Raw genomic sequence first — 23,473 nt, forward strand, 5'->3', positions numbered from 1 at the left:
AAGTTCACAGAATTACAGCTGTGAAGTCTCCAAAACATTTGTTTGGAATATAATTTTCTTTAAACGTTATCAGGTGTTGAAAAACTTTCAACACACCACAAGTGGGAGTCTCATGATTTCCAATTTATCTTCAACAAATCAGAAAATAACCAGCACACCCTATTAGTCTGCCCTGCTGTCTGGTTTCACACCAATTCAGACAGGACAGAGCTCACGCATTGTTATTCATCTCATTAACGAGGGGAAATTGCATCCCCGGCTAGCGACCCACGCATTAATCTGGTGGCGACTGGCACAACAAGACACCTGCTTAGAAGACACTTGTGATATTGAAATGGATTTCAAGTTTCACAAAAAGGGATGGGCGTCCACATCTGAGGAGCGCTTGCTTTGCGCTCTGCTCTATCAGGATCACCTTTTCTCATTCTGGAAAGATGCCTTCACTTCCTCTGCCCTCCTCCAACCCAAGCGGCACTGCCTCGCTGCCTGCCGGCCACCTGGTCCTGTGCTCCCTGGCGGTGCCTCCTCTGCAGGCTCCGCTCGCCCTGTGTGCACCCGCAGGCCCACAGCTGGAGGCCTCAGGTCATCCCCGCAGGCCTCCTCAGTCCCAGGGGCGAACTCTGCAGGGACCACGGTACTTTAGGGATTTAAGTACCACATTCGCACCCATCACTAAAAGGCGAATTTCACAAGATGCACCAGAGCCAAAATTGCACACACAAATTATCGTTCAAAAGTATCTTCACAACTATCGCTCCTTCAGGCGGCTCCTTCGACCTCCGAGGAAACCGCAGCCACGATAGGATTGTGCCTCAATGGGGCTGCAGGGAGAGTGGCGCCAACTCCAGTGCAGGAGAACATCCCTGTCCCAGCGCCACCTCCAGGGGCAGCGATGCCACAAAGGAGCCGCTGGGGGCGGAGACTCAGGCCGCCTGTCCAGCAGCATTCCAACCTCCAAAGGGGACCTGAAGTTACCATTTTCTTTAATGACACCTGCGCCCGCTGTCACAGCCCGTAGGTCATTTAAGAATCAGCACCGCATGTGCTCCGTGCAGGCTGCGGCCAGCGGCCCCCCTGCAGTCAGACTGCGGCCCTGCGCCTGACAGCTGAGCCCACCAGTGGGGTGGGTGCTGAGCCGTGCACAGCTCTAAGGGCAAGTCCAATGACCACTGTATTGTGTGCGATTTCCAGAGAGAGCAAACAGGCCACGTGCAGGGCAGGTTAGCAGCCGCGGATGCCAGCTTGCTCCTACTCACGCCTGTTCCTGTGCGTGAGGCACAAACACCCTCTGGCATCAATGTCCCAAGGGAACCTGTCATTTACAGTCCCCGTGTCACATTCAATCAAATACCGTACCCCCTTCAGCAGAAGAAATAGATAAACAAAATATAGTTTAGCGAGCCATACACTGGAAATGCAGTTAATGTGGCTGAACATAGGTGTCCCAAGTGGCAAGAGGCCCGTGAGGATAATTTTCTCTCCTGGGGATTGTTTGGAGGCAGGCGAGCTGCTCACTAGGGCATAATTCAAGCAGTCTTCACAAGAGACGCCAAGTCTTCCAGTGTTCAGAGAGGCCACTCCGCAGCTGGGCGTGTACACCAGCAACTCTGGACACCAGGAGACGAGCAAGACGCTCCTACTTCCTAAGGTCGCCTTGCAATCCCGTGGCCAGGACAGGGAGCAGCCAGTCCTTGCCCTGGGAGAGGCACGCGCCCTGGGAGGGGTGGAGGGGAAGAGAGCCTCCTGCAGCCAGGCCCCTGGGCTCCCGACCCCGGCCACGGGCCGCTGCTTAGCTGTCGTGGGAAAGCCCTTTCCAAAACTTCCTGTTCAGAGGCTCTAAGTTCCTTACACGAAAACGGCGATAATGACGCTGGTCAGCAACAGTGAGAGGAAAAAAATCATGCCGGGGGGACAGCAGGGGGAGCTCAACGCCGTGTCTGTCGGGGACACTGGGAGTCTGAGTGCCACTCCCGGCACTGACCGAGGTGCCCTTTAGGGTTCTGTGGGTTACTTTCCCCGAAGAAGCATTAACACCAATCTCCACTCTGCTGGAGCGTCCCCCCTCCCCAACTGCACCGAGGACACCTGCAGTGGGCATTGCTGTGTCAGTGACGACAGTTTCTCTAATTCGCCTTCATTCGTCCATCAGGGGCAAGTAACTTCTTCACACTGCAATGACACTGGAGTGTTTGCTGGTTCTCCTCACATACCTATATAGGGTGTCCCCCCAAAATGTATACACACACTTTGAATAGTTATAAAGGCGGTGTTTATTACAATACATTTTGTTTTCAAAATTGAGCTATCAGCTGTTAAGGTGTATATACATTTTGGGGGGACACCCTGAATATATCTTGAGAAAAATTCCTGAATCATTCCTTACTAACAAAAATATTTCCAGTAGTCACTTGTCTTTGCGGGAAAGAGAAGCAAAGTTAAAGGTAGGGCAAATTCATTTGCCTCCAGCTGGCCCTAAACGCAGCAGCTTAATTTTTGTCTAACAACTATCTTCCCAGCAGCAAAGACATGAACACGGAGGGAGTAGATGTATCATTAGATTGTGGGCACACTAACAATTTATTGGGATTATTTTTTGTGTATGAGAGACAACAGTTCTGACAATCATGTTGCTGATTATAAAATAGAATTAGCTGAGATTTCAATCTTAGCTGGTATTTCATTTTTCTCCCTAAGGTCACCATTAAGAACCACCGATATTTAGTCCACTGAATATTCTTTTATTTCCTGAAAAATATTCCACCTTTCCAGCAGGAGAGAGTGACAGGCCAGTCTCTGCGTGGTGACGTTTCCTGCTGTGACCCCCGCCAACCATGGCCTTGAGAACTTACTGGGGTTTCCCGCTGACTTCACAGGTTAACTCAAGCGCGTCCCCTTCCCGGGTCAGGCCTTGTAGAGGGTAAGTCATCTGAATATGCACCCGAGGCTTATCTGTATGACAACACAAAGTACAAGGTTTAGCAAATGGTATCGTCAGGCACAATCAGACGCGCTTGCTGCCACACGCCCGGAGTACCAGCCCCCACCGTCCCCACCCTCTGCCTTCCCTAACTCCCTTCTAATTAGTTAGTAATCCTGGCATTTGCTCAAATTAAATTGACTAATAACGCTAAGGAGTGAACTACGAATAGATAAGAGATTCATAAGCCAACTGCGCCACATCAAATATTTCCTGTGAAAGACATTTTGTTACATTGAAGTTTATCTCCAGACTCACTCAAGCTAAAGGAAACTCATTTGCTTTCATGCTGAGGTGAAGCCACAGATATTTGTGGCGCTTGGAATGGATACATTTTATCATATGTCATATGTTACTATGCGACAATAAGCTGTGACACTGCATATTAATCAGTTTGCCTCTTCTATGCACAACTCCCGCGTTCTACTCAAATGGCTTTAAAGACGAGGAGATGGAGGTTCTGGTGGCTCTTACTGAAACTCTGGCTTCTCACATGTGAACATAAACAAGAAGGAAGGGCGCCGACCGTCTCCCGAGAGCCAGCCTGTCCTGGGGACCGAAACTGGTGGAGAAACAGCCCCGGTTTTGGGGATGAGAACACTGGTGCGGAGAACGAAGTAGAAATAAACCTGAGAGAGTCCCACAAAATGCGTATTGGGAGAAATTTCTGATTCAAAACCATGTTTTCCAATAACAATCCAAGTGTTCAGGGAAGTACTTAGGTAGGTGATCCAGCTATTCTTATTTCCACTAGCTGCTTAAAAGCTGAGTTTGTGCCCCAGCTGGTTTGGCTCAGTGGATAGAGCGTCGGCCTGCGGACTGAGGGTCCCGGGTTTGATTCTGGTCAAGGGCACCTGTCTGGGTTTCCTGCTCAATCCCCAGTAGGGGGCGTACAGGAGGCAGCCAATCAATGATTCTCTCTCAGCATTGATGTTTCTCTCTCCCTCTCTGAAATCAATAAAAATATATTTAAAAACAAACAAAAACAAAACAAAACTGAGTTTGTAAGCGTGTGAGAGCTGAATGAGGGAGGGGCAGGGACTAACTAGGGAGGGGAGAGAAGAGCTTGGAGTTAAATATCCAAGCAGATACATTTGCAAATAAAATAAAACCTAGATGAAACTGGGGTTTTATTTTTTGTCTATTCTGAACAAGCTATTAATCCCTAAATCAGTTTCTCACTTAATTCTGTGAGTCTGTAAATGCATATTTTTGAAAATGTTCCCAAGAGTAATAAATGTGAGAGGGCAAGACATCAGTTGGCTGAAAGGCCAAAATAATTTCCATAACTCACCCTTGTCAGACAATCACAGACCTAAACAACAGCCCTTTGGCCTTTACAAGCAGTGGCTGCTCATGAACATTCATCCTATGGAACCAGGAGGACACAGGGACCCAGGGCTCGGCCTGTCTCAGCCGGGACCCTGCAGGCCAGGCTGCACAGGTCTTCTCCAGGGATGGCTGCTTTCCGGACGCACTGGAGGTCTTGCTTCCTATCAGAGATCTTTCTCTTACGGCTGAAAACCACGAGGCACGCAAGGCCTTTGCGGAGAGCCCCTGCCCCACCCCCGCACGCTGACACAGTGAGTGGGAAGAGCTTCCCAAGAAGCTGGGTCTCTGACAGGCTCACCGGCCTGAGGGCCAGCTGAGCTGCAGGCAACAAATGGCTCTATTCTTAGACCTGCTGGCGAAATGGCGAAGGTTTCCCGACGTGATGACTGTAGGAAGGGAATCAGTAAAGAAAGGCTGGGCACAGGACAGCAGGACGACCTTGACCGAGGACTGACTGCTGGTGGGCAAAGAGCTCCTCTGAGAGCTACAGGCTGTCCCGTAAGCTACATACAACCATGCCTGCTGGTTTTGGTGTATGACACACACCCAGAGAGGCTGGTTGGTGAAGTTTATGAAAAACAAACACAACAGCAACAACAATAGCAGAGACCACACGGGACCCGCTGCCTTACTGTTCATTCTGACACAGCATCAGTGACAGAGTCCCTGGTCGGGAGCCTCTGACATTCTCACCCGTGAACCTTTCTGGGTGAGACTAAATGGAAAGCCCCAAACTCGGGCTGAAATGTAACGTCTGCTTACAGGTTAATCTCTGACTCACGGAAGGGCTACGTTTTCCATGCACTGCTGACTTCATCCCAGCAATTAAGGGGAAGCAAAGGTTATGTCCAAGGCTTTTTTCCCCCTGTGTAATTTACAAGCAATCAGAGAGGATATATTTTTCAGCATAGCCACTGAGGGTTCTACATGCTCAACTTCCATCCTATATAATAAAAGCCTAATATACAAATTGTTCGACTGGGAGTTCGACTGCTCACTATGACGTGTGCTGACCACCAGGGGGTGGCGAGGAACATGGTGGGCACTGGCAGCGGGCGGCAGTGGAGGCACTGCCGGCCCTGATGAGAGTGGGACCACAGTGGGATGGTGGAGCAGGTGACTGGGCAGTGCCAGGCCAAGGCAGGTGCTAGTGGGAGCCTGATCGCCCCGCAGAAGGTGACCAGCGGCGATGGTGGGGGCGGGGCTGTCACCTGACTCCCAAGCACTGAGGGATCTGGGTGGGGGGCCTGGCCCGGACAGATGGTCCTACAGACAGGATGGTGGAGCAGGTAAGGGGGCGGCACCAGGCCATGGCAGGGTGCCAGGCGGGGCTGTGGGGCTGCGAGGCTGGGGGCACTAGCTGGGGCTACAAGCCTGGGGGTGAGAGCTGGGGCCCGATCTCCGCAGGCCACCCCTAGGGACCCCACCTGCGCACAAATTCGTGCACCAGGCCTCTGGTTAATAATAAAGAGAGTGCTGAACATCTAATCCACTCTGCCTTTTCAGTACAACTGAGTTTGTTTAGGTAAATGTTTCTTTATGTTACTAACGGCTGCTTACCAGTTGTCAATTACTCACATAAATTAGGAAGAACAAGCTATAAGTTTGCCATATCTGGAATTTATGTTTAAAAATCATATACTAAGCCATAGGACAGGCACCTTCATTTTTGGTAACTGATTTTCCTAATTTACCCCTTAGGTTTCTGGAGACACACTACCATGTACTTATGGGTACAGCCGCCACAGTTACCTTAATAGCTCAGTGAAAAGGTACACATTAATCTTGCTGGTATCACACAGAAAAATGTCTTCCTCTGTCACACATTCAGTATTTACAGGCATACGATCCGACCGCAGGGCAGCTGGGCTATCCTCACGCCCAGAAGGGACCAAACAGAGGTCTATGTGCCCAGATCCCTCCCTGAGTGAAGGAAACTCACAGACAAGGCCGGTTCCCTGTCCTTTTCACCGGGAGAGGAACTTCCGTATTCTCCACAGGAGACTGGAAACCCTGGGGTCCCACTGGCACCTCTAGAACTCAGGGATGCTAACAGTTCCCAGCAAGAGCCTGACAGCAGGATGACTGTCAAAATCCTGAGCAGTCAGGTGGCCGACTGCATGGCCCAGGCTCATCAGTAATGTTTTAATTATGTTCATAAATCAAATGCTATAACCCACTGAATCTCTTCTGAAACAGAAGCAGACGCCAGGATTTCTTTTTAAGTAATGAGGTAAGGCCCAGTCCATTTTCTGGTGACCATTTTATGTATCGGCTGGTGGTGTCAGGCATAGGCCACAAGCCAGGTGACACTTTCTATCCAAGTGCAGTAACTGCCCAGGAATGTAATGCTCAGAGCGGCTCCATGTCACTGCAGAATGGAGCCGCTACGGAAGTGAGAAAAACAGTCAGGCCCACGCACTTTGGAACATTACAATTACAGAGATGGCATCACCAACAGCCAACCGATTGGGTCGAGGAATCTGAGGTTTTCATAATACAGCGGAATTTTTTACCCCCACCCCTCCATAAGAGACAGTTAGCAAGACTGCCATAGCATCAACATCCCTTCATCAGTCAGCGGTACATGGAGGGCTAAATACTGAGGCTTTAGGTCACACTACAGTAGCAGCCAATTAAAAAATAACGTTAGAAAGAGGCTCTGATTTGCTGAGGCTTCCTTTAAATGCACTCTGCTCTCCCTATGAAGGGAACGTGTGCATATATAAAAGGAAACTCTGAAAGAGGCGAGGATGGCTGCTGGCAGGTTACAGATGATGTCACGCCAGCCTGGCCTTGCCACACATCCTATGATCTTCTCAGAAGATGAACCTCAAAGCCCCAACCTGTATGTCACTCTCCTATGCAAATGACCAGTCTCCTCTCCGGACCAACACCAACGCATCCGGTCTTTATTTAAAAGGGTGCGATGCCACCATCCCACATCCTACTAGCAAGAAGAGCTGCGGCCAGGGGGAGGCCTCCCTCAGCCCAGCAGACCTATCACCCCCGGCGCTACAGGCACCCCCTTCTCTCCCTGAGATTCTAAGTCAGGAACGTGGGCGTCAAACGTTCCCTGACGTGCTCACTGAGCCGGGCTCAAGGGCTTGTGTGCAAATCTGCTTCGGGCGCTGCGTTGGGGACTCGGGCTCTTCCTTAGCTTCCACCCAATATGCGGGGACACCAGTGACAGTGGGGCTGGACGGCCACAAAGCAAGTGCTCACTGCTTCCGGGCCCAGCAGGGAGAACGAGCGCAGTGTGTCAAGAACCCAAGGGTCCCCCTGCGGTACAGCCTGGCCGGGGGAGGTCCCCCTGCGGTACAGCCTGGCCGGGGGAGGTCCCACTGTCCCACAGCATGGCTGGGGAGGGTCCCACTGCGGTACAGCCTGGCTGGGGAGGGTCTCACTGCGGTACAGCCTGGCCAGGGGAGGTCCCACTGTCCCACAGCCTGGCTGGGGAGGGTCCCACTGCGGTACAGCCTGGCCAGGGGAGGTTCCCACTGTTGTACAGCCTGGCTGGGGAGGGTCCCACTGCGGTACAGCCTGGCCAGGGGAGGATCCCACTGCGGTACAGCCTGGCCAGGGGAGGGTCCCACTGCGGTACAGCCTGGCTGGGGAGGGTCCCCCTGCAGTACAGCCTGGTCAGGGGAGGGTCCCCCCTGCGGTACAGCCTGGCCAGGGGAGGGTCCCACTGTCGTACAGCCTGGCTGGGGAGGGTCCCCCTGCGGTACAGCCTGGCCAGGGGAGGGTCCCACTGTCGTACAGCCTGGCTGGGGAGGGTCCCACTGTTGTACAGCCTGGCTGGGGAGGTCCCCCTGCGGTACAGCCTGGCTGGGGAGGGTCCCACTGTTGTACAGCCTGGCTTGTGCATTCAGGTGGGGACGCACAGACTGAAGAGTCTCTGTCAATCATGGAGGATTACTACAACTTGGAGTAGGTGACAATGCAAATATTAACCTGATATTTGGTGAGTTTTAGGGGCTACTGGTGCTCAAAACAAGAATCAGCCCCTAAGATGGTGCCCAGATTGTTGGGAGAGGAGTCTGTCCTGAAGGAGAGCATCTCTAACATAGGTGTGGGCGGTTAGAGAGCAGAGGTGGATGGTTAGAGAGCAGGGGTGGGACTGGTTAAAGAGCAGGTATGGGTGGTTAGAGAGCAGTGTGGGACTGGTTAGAGAGCAGGTATGGGTGGTTAGAGAGCAGTGTGGGACTGGTTAGGAGAACACCCTGCCAAAGGCTTGCTTTCTCCTGTCAGACCTTCCTGAGTGGTTTTCACCCCCTTAGCTTGTTTGCAAGGTGAGGGCCCTGCTGCCACCTCTGGGTCTGCATGGGCGCACCGCCTCTGCTCTGCTTGAGGAGGAGGGCTCCTGGGAGTGACGGAGTCCCACCTGGTGACGGACAGGGAGTCCTCCATCTCAAGCAGCCGCATCACCACAGCAGAACGCAACTTCCTCTTGTTGCAACTTGCAAGTCGTTTAGTAGGTTCTGCAATTACTGTTTATCCAACAGAATCAACCTGTATTCTGGGCTTTTGTGGTAGAAAGTTATGTTTCTGGTGCTTTTTAAATGGGGTGCACATTCACTCCCTTCAAGATTTGAGGTGAACACTGGGCAAGATGTTCTGCACAAGACCTTTAGCTCTATAGAAAGAAAAGTTTTCGGGTTTTTGTATCCCTGGTGGCACACAGTAGGCATTCAATACATATTTGCCAAATTAATGAATGAATGAGAAAGTGGAGAAATGTTAGGGTATGTGTTTCTATTCCTAGCTCTAATTAAAACAAACAAACCAAGCAACCAAACACACCACGAATCCTTAGTCCTGTTATCAGGTCAAATAGGCACACTGCAATTTCCGAGCTGATTTAAGCTCACGTCAGTCTGAACGGCAGCACAGAACTCAGCACTGTCCCACCGAGTTGGGAAAGGCTGTGAAAGAGAAGGTGCTATGATTTGATTGGCTGGAGCTGAAGCGGTGCCTGGTCTGGACCGCCCAGCTGGCCGTCTGCGATTGGCTGTGCTGAAGCTTCCTGTTGGTGGGAGTGCACCGTTTCAGCTGTGGATTGGTAGGCGGCCACGGCACTGGCATACAAGACCCCTACATTTAATTGCTTGACCAGCCCTTATCACAAAATATAACTGCATTTCTCTTTTGGAAGGTCAATCCAGCTCCCAAAATGTAAGGGCAGCTCAGGTTGATTTCTATTCTTCCACTTCGATGCTCATTAATTAGCGTTTCTGGTGCATCTTACATGGGCATCTTCAGGGAAATCACAAAGGAGGCCATTTCACCATTCTCTTCAGACTTTATGCCGGTTCACAATCATGTAACCTTTCACAGGATCAAAACCTGACCTTGAGTTAAAAACCAGTAAGTGAAGAATACAAATTAACACTAGCTTCCCTAGGTCCACTGTCCACAGGCACAGGGACATCTCTCACAGACACACTGGGTGATGCCACTGTCCACAGGCACAGGGACATCTCTCACAGACACACTGGGTGATGCCACTGTCCACAGGCACAGGGACATCTCTCACAGACACACTGGGTGATGTCCACTGTCCACAGGCACAGGGACACCTCTCACAGACACACTGGGTGATGTCCACTGTCCACAGGCACAGGGACACCTCTCACAGACACAATGGGTGATGCCCACTGTCCACAGGCACAGGGACGCCTCTCACAGACACACTGGGTGATGTCCACTGTCCACAGGCACAGGGACGCCTCTCACAGACACACTGGGTGATGTCCACTGTCCACAGGCACAGGGACAGCTCTCACAGACACACTCGGCCAGACCAGGGGGCACAGGACGGCCGTGGTGGGAAGAGGCGCTTTCTCCGGCCTCTTCCGAAGGCCGGGGAGGCACAGGCGCTCTCTCTTCCTTCAGGCCGTTCACGTCTGGCTCACACTGTGTTTGGCCAAACACCTGCTCCTCGTGTTTGTGTGTTGGTTCCTCAGCCGCCCGCCTGCTCTGGCAGATGCATCACTGACCATCTGGGGTCAGGACCTTGTGTTAATACAAAAACCAGAGGTCAAAACAACAGTGTGCACCACGGGGTCGCCAAGACTCATTGCTCATGAGGAATAATAAATACTGAAGTAACTTCCCTGAAACTCAATGCATTGCTTTACACCAAACGGAAGAAAGGAAGAGTGGGAGGGAGAGTGTATTCCGTGTAGGAAAGAGATGAGACTGGAGATCAGAGAGGAACAGGCCCGCTGGCCCCAGCCGTCTGCTGTGAAGAGTGCACCTGAGAGCAGATTTCGGGGCAAGGAGGCGGGACAGGAGCTGCTCCTGAAACCCACCTGCCACCCCCAACAGGATGGCTTCCGATTTCCAGGTTTTCCTCCCTCCTTCCCTGCAGGGCCCCATGGACAGGGGATATTTATTCTGATGCAGATAAAGAGCAGGGCTGACTGTCCCCTCAACGCCCAATTTCCCCCCAGGTGAGGGAATGAAAGCAAACCTCTGCCTTCTCTGGACCTCGGATGAAGGGGAACATGGGTTTACAAAACCCCTGCCTGCCTGAGTCAGTAACACGCTCTCTGAAACATGTCCACGTCCATGATTGACTGTCAGATGGTAATCAGAGCGGGGAAGGCACCCAAACACCCACTTCTGGGGTCTGTTCATGCTCCCTTTCAAGACTCATCTCGTAATTTTTATTTTATTTTTTACAAATAATCACACACACAGAACCCTCGCAAAATGAGGAGTTCGGTAAGAACATCTTAGAGAGCAAGGCTATGATGGGAGAAAGCAGTAGACACAGCAGTAATTCAAGAGCTCAGGGTCACCTCAGTCCACAGCGAGGCTTCCCCGTCTGCGGGATCTGGCTCCGCACTGAGGGTCACAGCTTTCCTCTCAGCTCCCGGCTCATTCGCTCTGTGTGGCCACCTTGATGCTATTGAGACAGTTTTCTTTTAAGGCACAGACAGTGAGCGGTTCTCGTTTACACAGCCTCTTATTTGACAAGCCTGCCCCCCCCCCCCCCCACGATCTGAGGCTGCGCTAACCGGTTACAATTGCACCAGGCTCCGCTCTGCTGTATCAACTGTGATGTAAACGCCAGCAACCCCACGCACCTCGCAAGAAAAAAATGCACAGGAAGAACTGAGGGTCATACAGCTCAGAACATTCAAAAGCAAAACCGTTTCTGCCCAACAGCTAAGGAAAGAGAGCTTTGAGTTTCAGCTGGCAAGTACAATTATTTTCCGTTTTACACATTTAGCTGCACGCTGCTGTGTCCTTGCCGGTCTCAGGACGAAAGCTGGAAAGCTGAGAGCCCTACTGTACGCTCTTCGTTCCCAGCAACGTTCCTGTGAGAAAACCTTCCTAATGAGCTTGCAAACGAGCACCCAACAGGGAAATGTCACAAACAAGAGCAGCTAATGCCCCAGAAAATCAAATAACTGAACACTTGGCTGATTGTGGTGCTTTCATATTTATAATAAAAGGGGGAGGGGCAGCTCTAATTCTCTACTTCTGACGGGGTCAACACCTTGTGAACAAAACAACTCATTTATTTATGTTCAGAAATCTCCAGATGATAAATTACTCTGATGTTAATCACTTCAATGCATACTGCACAATTAATATCTACACTCACCAAAAATCTAAGGATTATTAAAAGTGTGACAGCATCCACTTCTGGCTGATTTTTCACATAATTGGGCAAAACAATTTCTCCCGATACCTCCAATACAGGGTCCTAACGAAAAAATGCTGCAAAATTCTGTGTTCAGTTAATTAGGACTTAAATCCACAAGACAAAAGCAATTCCAAGTTGTAGCTCAAGCCTTGTCTTCTACGCAGTATGGTAGCAGTGTGCTCATTTTATCTCACTCCTCCTTTTCCTGGTGCATTTAAAATAAGATATTTAATGGCATACCATGTAGACTCTCATTATTTCATTTCCTTTTTAAAAATAGTATTCTTAAGAGGACATAATTTATATAGAATTTAATCCCTATGTGTCATTTAACCCTGTTCATATCCTCTTAGCTGAGAGAGAGGTTTCCATAAGCCGTCATGTGACAAAATGGCCGGCTGGGCCAAGTGAGTGTACTTAATGCTAATCCTATCAGGTTAGCTTTGCCCCCAACGTAGCCGTATTCACCCGGAGTAGAGCAATTCTTCCTCTGATGTTTGCGGATGAACTCAGTATTTCTGGTGATAAGTTACTATTTATCACGAATAATATAAGAAATCTTTTTAGGTGGCAAAGGAAAAAACACTAAAACATAATAGTTGTATGTCTTTTTAAGTTGTATATTTATTTAACTAATATTTATTAGATTTAGATATATATATGGCAAATAAAACTTTATAGATCTTTTTATATGGGTCTTGAGTAGGCTAAAGCAATAAAGTGACTTAAAGATAAATTCTAAACGGGACAGGAACACAGATAACCTGTTGATATGGTAAAACTTGTGAAAGTAGCCCTCAAATAACTGAAGTTGGGAAAACTGTAGGGTCAACAGACTTCTTAAATTGTGAGCAAAATGTAGGGAATATGTAATTTTGTTCATCTTTTCCGGGTCTGTAGCTATCAAAGGGTTTTTAAAGAGGTCAGTGATCCCAAAAAAGGTTAAAAACTGCTGACTCTAAGGGTTTGGAGCCAATAAATAAAGTTACTTCTCACAGGGTATCCAAAATGATTCACCATCCATGCAGACTGGCTACTGAACCTCAGGCATTAAAGTGCCTCCTTCCCTCCTGGCCATCCAGACGGCATAGCTTGTCTGCGGAGAGAGGACTCCTCTGGGAGAATGGAGCTGAGTCACCAACACCACGGCCAATGACCGAGAACTTGGTGCCCAGTGGCCAGCGCCTTGGGCACCTGAGGCCTGAGGCTTTTTGTTGTGCACAGCTGCTGGGTTCCAGAGCGCAGCCGTAGGAGTGATGTAGAGAATCCCCTTGTGCCTGAAGGAGCTGCTGGGGCATTCCTGGCTGACTCCGCAAAGTCCTCAGTCGTGCTCTGGGGATGGAGGGGAGTGGCCTGCGGGTGACCTTCCTGAGCAGAGAGTCGCATTTAGGGTGCCACACCAGACTCTCCATTCCACGCAGATTAAGGTAATGCTTTGCGATTCTTAACCTTCTTTTATGCAGGACGACTTTTTTCTTTACATACATTCCAAAATATGGAGTATCAGGGATACAATGTTTGTGTGGCTGACGGGGGAGAAGGGAGCAGGGCCTCCCATGAGGAGATGCGCCGTAGAGTGACATGACCAGCAGCTGCATCTCCATTTTTGGAGGCACTGCGGTCCTGGCCTGCAGCTAGGGGCTGGCAGCACTTTGTAGCCTGAAGTAAAATGCATTCAGAGGTGGTGCTTTACTTCTTTTCTTAAGGAACAAAGGCCACTTGAATCTACACAGTATGGAAGACACGGCTTATAAATATCATTAGCACGTCTCCCGGTCGGAGTGCAGTGCTCGGAATCCTGTGCACTGGGTGTGAGTGTCATGTTGTAGGTGGTGGGTCATGTGCTGTTTAGAAGATATTCTGGGGAAGCTACTGAAGGAGTTTGGGGTGGGAACTGGGCGAGTACCACTCAGGTCTCACAAAGGAGCTAATGTATTATTGAAGCTAATGGGCCCCTACAAGGGAAGTTAATGGATATTAAGTTTGCTTAAGTGAATTACATATTAACAAAGTCAAAAGAAATCTACTAACTGCCAATTTAGATAACATCTGATCATTTATGTTTTCCCATTATAGGGACATCACACCACAATAGTTTTAGTGATATGAAAATTATAAGCAGCTGCCATAATGAAGCTACATAATGAAGTAGAGGAAATGAATTGACAAGGAAAATGTGCATTATGTAATGTTAAACTAAGCCAAGCTCACAGAGTCAGTAAGCAAAGCCTGGAATGGGACGGTGGTCTTTCGGAGGAAACTCTTTATACCCTGCCTAATCCTTTGTTTTGCTCCATTTAAACACATGATGAAAACTGCAGGAGGCTGAATGGTGGTCCCCAAACTTCCCAACCCCTGGGACCTGGGACTGGCCTCATTTGGAAAAGGAGTCTTTACAGATGTAACTACATTAAAAGGATCTAGAAATAAGAACATTCTGGATTTATCTGGGTGGGCCCTAAGTCCAACGACTAGTGCCCTTCTAAGAGACAAACAGGAAAGGAGAAGGCCCCGTCCAGATGGAGACAGAGAAGGGAGTGATGTGACCACCACCCAAGGAAGCCTGGAGCCATGAGCAGCCCGAACAGGCAGGAAGCTCCTCCCGGAGCTTTTAGAGGGCGCCCGGCCCGGCCGACACCCAGCTTACAGACTGCTGTCTCCCAGGACCGTGAGACAATGCATTTCTGCTATTTCAAGTCACAGGTTTGTGGACACGTTACAGCAGCCCGGGGAAGTAACAGAAGAATTCACGGAGGGCAGTGCGTTTCCTTACCGGACCCCAGGCACTGCCACCCCACCAAATGCTTGCAGCCTTTTCACTCTGCACACTCAAGGCTCCCAGAACCACCAAAGGCCAAGTTCCAGGAGCCTTTTGATGGAAAATGAGAGGTGGTTACTCAGATGCAACCTTGGTGCGAGGATGGTTTTGTGAAGACGTATTTTTTTCACAAGTAGGAGAGCCCCTAAGAGAAGATGAAGAGAACACCTTTTGTCCACAGGGCACAGTGAGGAGCTAACCTCGCTCCCCACGATATGGCTTTTATTGGTGAAGCCAGCAGGACTGAGCACGGAGCCCAGAGGGTTCCACTTTTAAACTCACTGGTATCACGTAAGCTAAAAATGGAAGAGAACGTGCAATTTTAAGCAAACTGCTGAATGCAAATAAAATCTCTTCTATGAAAACTTTAGTATTATGATGGGGTTAAAAAAGGGGGAGAGGAGATTGCCCTAGATTTTGAAGTTGACATAGAAATGATTATAGTCAATATTCAAAAAATGTAATTAACTCATATGCTAGAGCAGATTGGAATCATTTTAAAGTTTCATATTTAGGTTCAATCTAGTATTTTCGAAATCCTTATTGGCACTCAGTAATATGGCTGTGTTTCAGTAAAATAATCCTTTGTTTATTTTTCTACCAAGGCAACTAGATAAAAATTCTATCTATACTACTAGAACATATGCATTCAATAAATGGCTTCTGACATGTTTTAAGCAATTGCTGCTCTGGGCCCTCAGAACAGAACACATGGGCACTGCTACAGCTTGAATGTTTGTGTGCCCTCAAATCCATACGCTGAAGACCCAATGTCCTACAGAACAGGACCAGGAGGTGGAGCCTCCGGGAGGTGCGTAGGTCATGAAGGCAGAGCCACATTAGTGGGATTAAAAGAGGTTCCACAGAGCTCTTCAGCCCCTTCTCCGGGTGAGGTCGCAGTGGGAAGGTGCCTGCGTGCACCGGGAAGCGGCTCTCACCAGAACATGACCGTGCTGAGCCTTGATCTCGGACCTCCCAGCCTCCAGAACCGTGAGAGAGACAGTGCTGCTGTTTCTAAGCTACCAGCTGCTCTGTCTGTGGTGACTGTGACAGCAGCCAGCACGGCCGCGACAGGTACTCACACTGTACTTCTAGGTACCGCTGGGTCTGCAGGTTCCCGGTGACAGCAGGGTGCTCCACCTGGCAGATCACTGGGACCCCGTCGTCCTCCCTGCGCACCTTCAGCATCAGCTGACTCGTCACGGTGTACATGTCCGACCACTCTTCCACCTCCGATTTGCCTGGGGAGAAACCATACCAGGAAGCCAGAAGCTGAGAGCATGTCTATCGCTGTGTTCAGATCCTCGGCTCCCTGGCCCCAGCCCAGTGTTATTTTACCAAAGAGGATGGAAGTCACTTGGGATAAGGACCATCTGTGGGTAGATGGCTGAGAAAATGGGAATTTCCTACATTTCAACCTGGCAGGGTGGTCTTTCAGATATTTTCAACTAGACGTAACATATACCATTTTCATTTAAATACATTACACATGTTTCTTCTGTCCTAAAACTTCCCCCAAAGGCAGCTGAAGGTTGAACCTTTTTGACATCTGACTGCTCAAGGCATTCAGGAGAGGAGAAGAGAAGAGCATGCCATCCTACCACCATCTGAACTTGACGGGTCCGCTAGGCTGTCATTTGGTTTAGAAATTCCAGGGTGTCACCCAGAGCCCCCCAGTAACTTAATCAGAAGAAGGATAAACACCCCTGCCCCACCCCACCAGCATCAATCAAGGCGGAAAGGAACAAAATGGATTTGCGTAATTGAAATTGTAACTGGAATGTTTAAGCTCTGAGACCTTTGAAAGGCCACAGCGCATGCAGGGGTGTGGGGAGAGAAAGCAGGCTGCAGGCGCCAGGCCAGACGGGAGTGCGGAGGGGGAGGCTTCCGGAGGGGATGAATAGGCCTAGGCCGCCCATTCCTAAACCCCGCCCTCCCGGGACAAGACGCACCATTAACTTTCTTTTAATGTTTTGTCCGTATCGGTACACATTTCATGGCTCAGTTCACTCAGACAGAAACGCAGAGGGGAAATGGGAAACTCCTTCCTTTCAAAACCACACCCAGGAAGGGAGTGAAACAGAGCGAGCTGTTTGAAATGGGGGCTGTTACACAGACTGATCTGGTTCAGGCAGAGGTTTTTCTGTCCCTTTTCTAAGGACGGTTCCTTTCTTCCTGGGGCCCTTCGTCTACTTAACAAGCACACAGACACTAGCTACATGCCTTGCGAATATTCACTCGTGTCATCTTCATCAGAATCCCATGCTGTATGTAACGTCAGCATCCCCACCAGAGCGAAGGGAGGCACGCAGCAGCACTTCTGTCACATGACCGGGAGTTCGGCCGAGACCTTGGTGCCGGCTGCTAGAGAACCGGATGCTAACACGTCTGAGGGCTTAGGACAACTGACGGAGGGGCAGACAGGGGCCAGGCTGCACCTCCAGCCAAGGCAGCGGGTAAGGTAGCAGCTATCTGAGATCTAGGAAGGAAGTCCGGGATGGCCGAGCCTGGGGAGACAGTGGGAACAGGGAGCAGGGCCGCCTGCTTGCCATCACACCAGACACTGTGCAGAAGAACAGCGGGAAATGGGCGACTGAACTGCAGGTTTCACACGCAAAGGGGTGTCTGCAAGTTCACAAGGAAGATGACCTTCTCCGCCCGCCACGGCCACGGCTCAGGAGAGCACGCTGAGCACAGCTGACGGGGCGGCCGGTGGTAGGATGACTCGCAGCGTACACGGTAAAGGCTGTGATACGTTTTTAAATGGATAACATGAGGACTTGGAGTTCTGACCACCCTGGGTAGTCGGGTAAAAGCAAGGAGAACTGAGGGAACAGCATGGACAGCCTGAGCCCTGGGGCAGCTCTGACAGCGGGTCCAGTTCACAATGACACCCACCACCATCAACCCCCACACCACAGAACAAGGACAGGAATGAGGACACGAGCACGCGGTTATGCTTTGCCCCACGCCTTTAGTCCGTGAGGATCAACCACCTCTAGACGAATGTCTTTGTTCTGAGGCATGGGTTGCATTTCCCTCTCGTTTCCCCAAAGGGAACCCGCCCCTGGGACCTGGCGGCACCTCACCTTTGAGCTCCGTGTTGCCTTTGAACCACCGGATAGTCGTGGCTGGCTTGCTGGCCATAGCCGTGCAGTTGACTTCGATCTCCTCGCCCTCCACGGCCGTGTCTTTCTGGATGTCGATGACCAGGTTACGTGGTGGGACTGCAAAGCAAACGTGTGTTCGTTTACACACAGAATCTACTCCTGCACGCATCCTTCCATTCATTAGAAACTAGCACCATTGCTCTCAAATCAGAGACAAGTAATGGACATTCCTGACGGGAATTTAAAACAAACTGCCACTGGAAGGGAAACATACAAAGTCACCATCAAATAAAGGGAATTATGCACAATCGCTCAATTCAGAATTTCTGCCCTAAAGTATCTTACAAAACGACCGGTCTCCCACTCCTCAGTTATCAGTGACCAAGTTATAACAATATAGATATTAGTTACAAATCAGTCATTTAAAAATTGACCAGAAGTAGAGATAAAGCGAGGAGTACACACAATTCAAGTTATCATCCTTACCTGGAAGTCTCTGAAAGAAATCTTTCTCCTTAAACTCAACCTTTTGATTTCAATCGTCATATGAAAGAATCTACAGTCAACCAGCAAAGATCAGAAACTTGGAGTCCCTTAAAAGAATCCCTCACCATGAACATCCACAGAAAAGTGCGCCTCGGAACCAGTTCATTCGGTCAAAACCACTCACAGAGACCCAGAATGTAATCACCACCTCAATGGGCGGCACATAAACCCCTGCTATGAAGATGCAGTAACACAGGAAATGCCGTTCATTCGCAGTAACTTTCCAGATTCTAAATGCCCCAGATTTTGGAAATCAAAGGTAGAAAAGACCACTAAGTAGTTGTAAGTAGTTTTATTAATCAGAATTAAAACCACCCTTCTCTAAGTATATTAAACCTACATGCAATAAAATAAAAAAATATTTTGTGGCTAAAATGCTGAATATCATATCAAGAGTACGTAGGATGATGATGATGATGATGAAGAAATCATGTTATTTTTTATGACACTGAGCAACAGTGAAACTGCATATGAGGTGCCAGCTTCTTGAAACAGAAGTCAGTAAGAATACGGAATTCCGTGAATCTAATAGTGTGCCCTGACCACCACGAAGAAGCAGACAGTTCTGAGACATGATTAATAAGTCCCTCAACTCAGAAGAGAAACAAGAAATTAAATATGTATACACTTGCCATCCCATGATCAAGTTGAATAATAAATCTGATACTGCTTCAAAAACTATGGGATTAAAGCACGTATTTGGGATTTCCACCTGCTCTGGTCCAATGTGGAAAAAGGAAGACTTTTATGCTGAGTTAAAGCAGGTGAAAATGCCTGTAGAGAATGATGGAAAAGGAAATGATTTGCTGCATGTTTCTCAGCAAGACAGTGTGGTGGTGATGGGTAACTACCAGATCAAAAGCAGGCCTCCTCTCTTCCCCGTGAAAGAGAAAAATAGCACATTTGCTCAATTGGATGTGTTGCTAAGTGATATGGCCCCAATGAGTAGTTAAACATGAGAAAGAACTACCCTAGCTTACACTTCAGGGGGAAAAAGCAGAGAGAGAGTCTAATATCCAATTTAGAGTTGCACATCTGTTAGCATTTTAGAGACACAGAAAGGCAGTTACACAAGTAAACGGGGCAGCTTCAGCTCGCCATTTCCTAAACGTAACTTATCTTTGCTGGATGACAATCAGGTAGCTTATTGGTTCTCATCTCATGTACCGAGAGAGCTGGTAGGCAACAGAGAGAATAGATGTCTAGCGCCAACAGAGACTACTGAATTCTGAGTGCAGTACAATAGGGATCTTGAAGAAAATGCTGTTTAAGCAAATGTGAGATTGTCCAAGCCTAAAGATAGTAAGACCTTGGTGAACCAAAAGGAACAGAATAAGAAATGATAAAAGGCAAACAACCAAGGAGTAAACAAACTAGGAATGTCCTCCCCACAAATGTAGAAATGAGTCAATCACTGTGACTGAGGGGACCCACTCAGTGTGAGGAAACCCAGGTCCAGTGCGGGGTAGGCACGGAAGGTGGGCCCCTGAGGACACGACGGGCAAGCGGCTAAGGCTGGTGCCATGCAGAAGCTCGCGCTCCTGGAAAGAGTAAGCCCGGAGCGGGTCAGAGCCTGGTGCCACGCAGCTCCGGGAACACGCCGGAAGGGCGCTCTTGGTGATGGGACAGATCCAGTTTAACACTGTCAGTCTCAACGGCGTTTAGTGTCAACACCTTCTCTGTCACATCTCTTTTTCTGTGATGCTGGGTATTCTTCCTTCCTTCTCTCCTTTTCTCATGCCGAGCCTTCAGATACTTCTGCTTTCCTCACCACCTGCACCAGCTGTTCATCTCCATTGGTATTTCTTATGCTCTCCCTAAGACTGAGATGGTCGGGATGCGGATGGCTTGCTCTTTCCACATTATTATATTGTCTGCTGGCTCCGAGCAGGGATGAGGAAGGGGTGGATACAAATGAGGCCAGAGGAGAACTACCAATGTCTCCGAGACCTTGCTTGGGGCCCACAGAGTGACTGGCAGCAAACAGGTCCCTATCTGGATCACCTACTGTTAGTACTTTCCTGTTAACGCTTCCTTTTTTTTGCAACAGGTATACAGTTGACCCTTGAATATCACAAGTTTGAACTGTGTGGGTCCACTTATCACAGATTTTTCAATAAATACTGTAAATATATTTTATCTTCCTTATGCTTTTCTTAATATTTTCTTTTCTTTAGCTTACCGCATTTTAAGAATACAGTATATAATACATATAACATACAAAATATGTGTTAATGGACTGGTTGTGTTATCAGTCAACATAGGCGACTAGCAGTTAAGTTTTGACTGAAAGTTCTTTGTGGATTTTCACTGTGCCGGGGGGTGGGGGGAGTTGGTGGTGGAGGGGGTCGTGACCCCAGAGGGTCAACTGTGCTCTAAAGTTCCCTAACCTTTCAGGGAGATTCCCATAACGATGCTAATCCCAGGAATACCTTCCTGAAGAGCTGAAGTCATCTTTAAATTGATGGCTGAGGTAAACTTGTGGGAAACTTCCAAAGTGTTGGAAACTGTGACCAATGTAGAAAAATAAAGGACTTGTTCCTTGTGGACAAGAGCAGCCTGAGACGCAGTTAAGTGATTATTTCCAATTCCACAGTTTTCCCAAGACCATGGCCAGTGTCTCTGATCTTTACTAAGATTAGAAGAAACAGTCAAGTGTAGGAGTTGTCTGGTTTACAAACATAAAGTGAAATTTGATCATGGGAGTCCCAATGGCTTATATTGATGTCAGTGATAAACGTGACTTCTTTCAGATTTTTTTAATCCTCACTCGAGGATATGCTTATTGATTCTAGAGAGATAGGAAGGGAGAGGGAGAGGGAGAAAGAAAGGGAGAGCGAGAGCGATATATATATATATATATATATATATATAGAGAGAGAGAGAGAGAGAGAGAGAGAGAGAGAGAGAGAGCGAGCGCCTTATGTACCTGTCCTGACTTGGAATCGAACCCCTAACCTTTCAATGTATAAGACGACACTCCAATCAAGCCACTCTGGCCAGGGCTGTTTTATTTTATTTTTTTAAGAGCGAGAAAGCTTTGGGAAATAGAAATGAAGTGATTTAGGTATATCTTTCCAAAAAAGGGGGTTGAACAAGAGAATCTTAAAGTTTATTTTGGTCTATTAAGTCTACCCTATTTTCCCTTTGACTTCATAATGCCTACTCTAATATAAAATAGGTTAGCAAAGTATAAATATCCATGTATAAAAAAATGAATGAAAACTACTACTAACCAGCGAGTACACTTACACGTGGTCCCACTAAACAGTCGCATTTAGTAAAAACTGCCTGCGGCCATTAATGAAAATAACCAAAACTATATCTGAGGATGTGCGTGTGGATGAAAACCTGAATGAAAGTCACATAGAAGGAAATACTAGAAAATAGCAAAGAAATGGTACAGTTTTTCTTAGCCAACCTCAAATCTATCCGAGCGCCAATTATAAATCTTTCAGGGAGGTATAAAACCTTTACACCTAAAGCATTAAAAAAAATCAGCAATTTCAGGATGCCACCTTAATTACAGGAGAGGAGTCTTAAAACTGATCAGCACGTGAAATCTCACTCTAAGACCCTTTAAAATAATTAGTTCCTCCTGTTCCTGGAATCTTAAGAGTGAACACTAATCTTGGAAGGACAGGGGTATAATAATACTGGCTACTATTATCAGTAACTGTATTCATCTTAAAGCATCTCCTCCAATGAACAGCAGTACGTACAAGAGTCCTACACTGTGAATTGGAGAAATGCATGCAAAATGTGATAGGAGTTTCCATTTTTACATGGGTAAGAGCATAAACATGATAGTAACTAACAAATACCCATCTCTATGTCTTCTAATGATGCTGAATGCTTTGCTGATGCTTCAAACGACTAACAGATGCACTAAAATGAACACCTTCAACCCATGGAGGCAGGGAATCTGTGTTCGTCCCCACAGTCCTCTCCTCCAGAGGACTGTGGACGGAAATGAAGATGCTAACGTGTCCTTCTTCTGTCACTATGTATCTATAAAGTCCACACCGTAGAAGAAAGGTTTGAATATTTGAGTATCAGTGGAATTTGCCAGATTTTGGAAAAAGAAAGACTCAAACACTGATGACAACAATTTTACCTCATCAAGAAATCCTATAGTAAATTTAACAGAATATTAAATGAACGCATAATATCTGAGCAAGAGTATCTACTAGCATTACTTTCAAGTATATTTAAGTTAATGCTTCTATACAATCGGTAGGAACCTATTACTTCTAGAATAATCAGGCCTCCAAAAGCATTACAGGTAGAGCTCCTCTCAGAGCCTAGTGCTGGCATGCTGACCCCCCCAAGCACTGAGTATGCGCAGTCAGACCCCTTATCCAGGGGGCCTGAGAAAGCACTGGGAGTGCACAGTCAGACCCCTTATCCAGGGGGCCTGAGAAAGCACTGGGTGTGCGCAGTCAGACCCCTTATCCAGGGGGTCTGAGCAGGCACTGGGTGTGCGCAGTCAGACCTCCTGTCCGGGGGCCTGAGGACAAATGTACCAGACGCTGGAAACTATTGGAAGTAACCTCAGCTAGAAGACACAAGGTTCTGAGAAAACACGAGGTCTGGTTCAGGCTTGACTCTTGGTTCTCACTTTCAGGACTTTATTGGCAGTAACCTCGGCTAGAAGACACAAGGTTCTGAGAAAACACGAGGTCTGGTTCAGGCTTGACTCTTGCTTCTCACTCTGCTTGTCACCGGGCAGATGACTGAGCTCTACTATTACTATTTCTTTCTTTGAAATAAAGATATCCATACTTAAAGGTATATGTAACAAAACATTCTGAAAATTCAGAATCCACAACTATATTCAATTTTTTTTTGCTGTCACTCTTGTTGAAAAGCCATAAACTATGGTGGGGAAGTAGGTGAATGGTGAGGTTGAGGTCCAGCCCACTAATGACTTGCTCCAATCAGCAAACGGTGTTCGCAAATGCTTCTGTACAAGCAGATGCACAGAAAAGGTCCAATGCATGCTCATGATTTTGGCACATTTCCAA

The 23,473-nt window shown here is 48.2% G+C and overlaps 1 protein-coding gene across 4 annotated transcripts in view; it reads right to left on the reverse strand.

Moving 5' to 3' along the window:
* The window catches only part of CADM1 (cell adhesion molecule 1), a 347,826-nt gene that overhangs the window by 41,225 nt on the left and 283,128 nt on the right, over positions 1-23,473 (reverse strand). For 3 of the 4 annotated variants that reach the window (XR_002832101.1, XM_023764209.1, XM_006100646.3), the window contains exons 4-6: positions 17,880-18,017; positions 15,873-16,031; positions 2,850-2,949 (exon numbers count right to left, since the gene is read on the reverse strand). Coding sequence is in view for 3 of the 4 variants with exons in the window: in XM_023764209.1 (XP_023619977.1) it covers positions 2,850-2,949; positions 15,873-16,031; positions 17,880-18,017 (397 nt within the window). In the remaining variant the exon portion in view is untranslated. The remainder of the gene's footprint in view (positions 1-2,849; positions 2,950-15,872; positions 16,032-17,879; positions 18,018-23,473) is intronic. The other variant, XM_023764208.1, reaches the window with a different exon arrangement.

This window comes from Myotis lucifugus, unplaced genomic scaffold, assembly GCF_000147115.1.
Source record: "Myotis lucifugus unplaced genomic scaffold, Myoluc2.0 scaffold_321, whole genome shotgun sequence".
NCBI lineage: Eukaryota > Metazoa > Chordata > Mammalia > Chiroptera > Vespertilionidae > Myotis > Myotis lucifugus.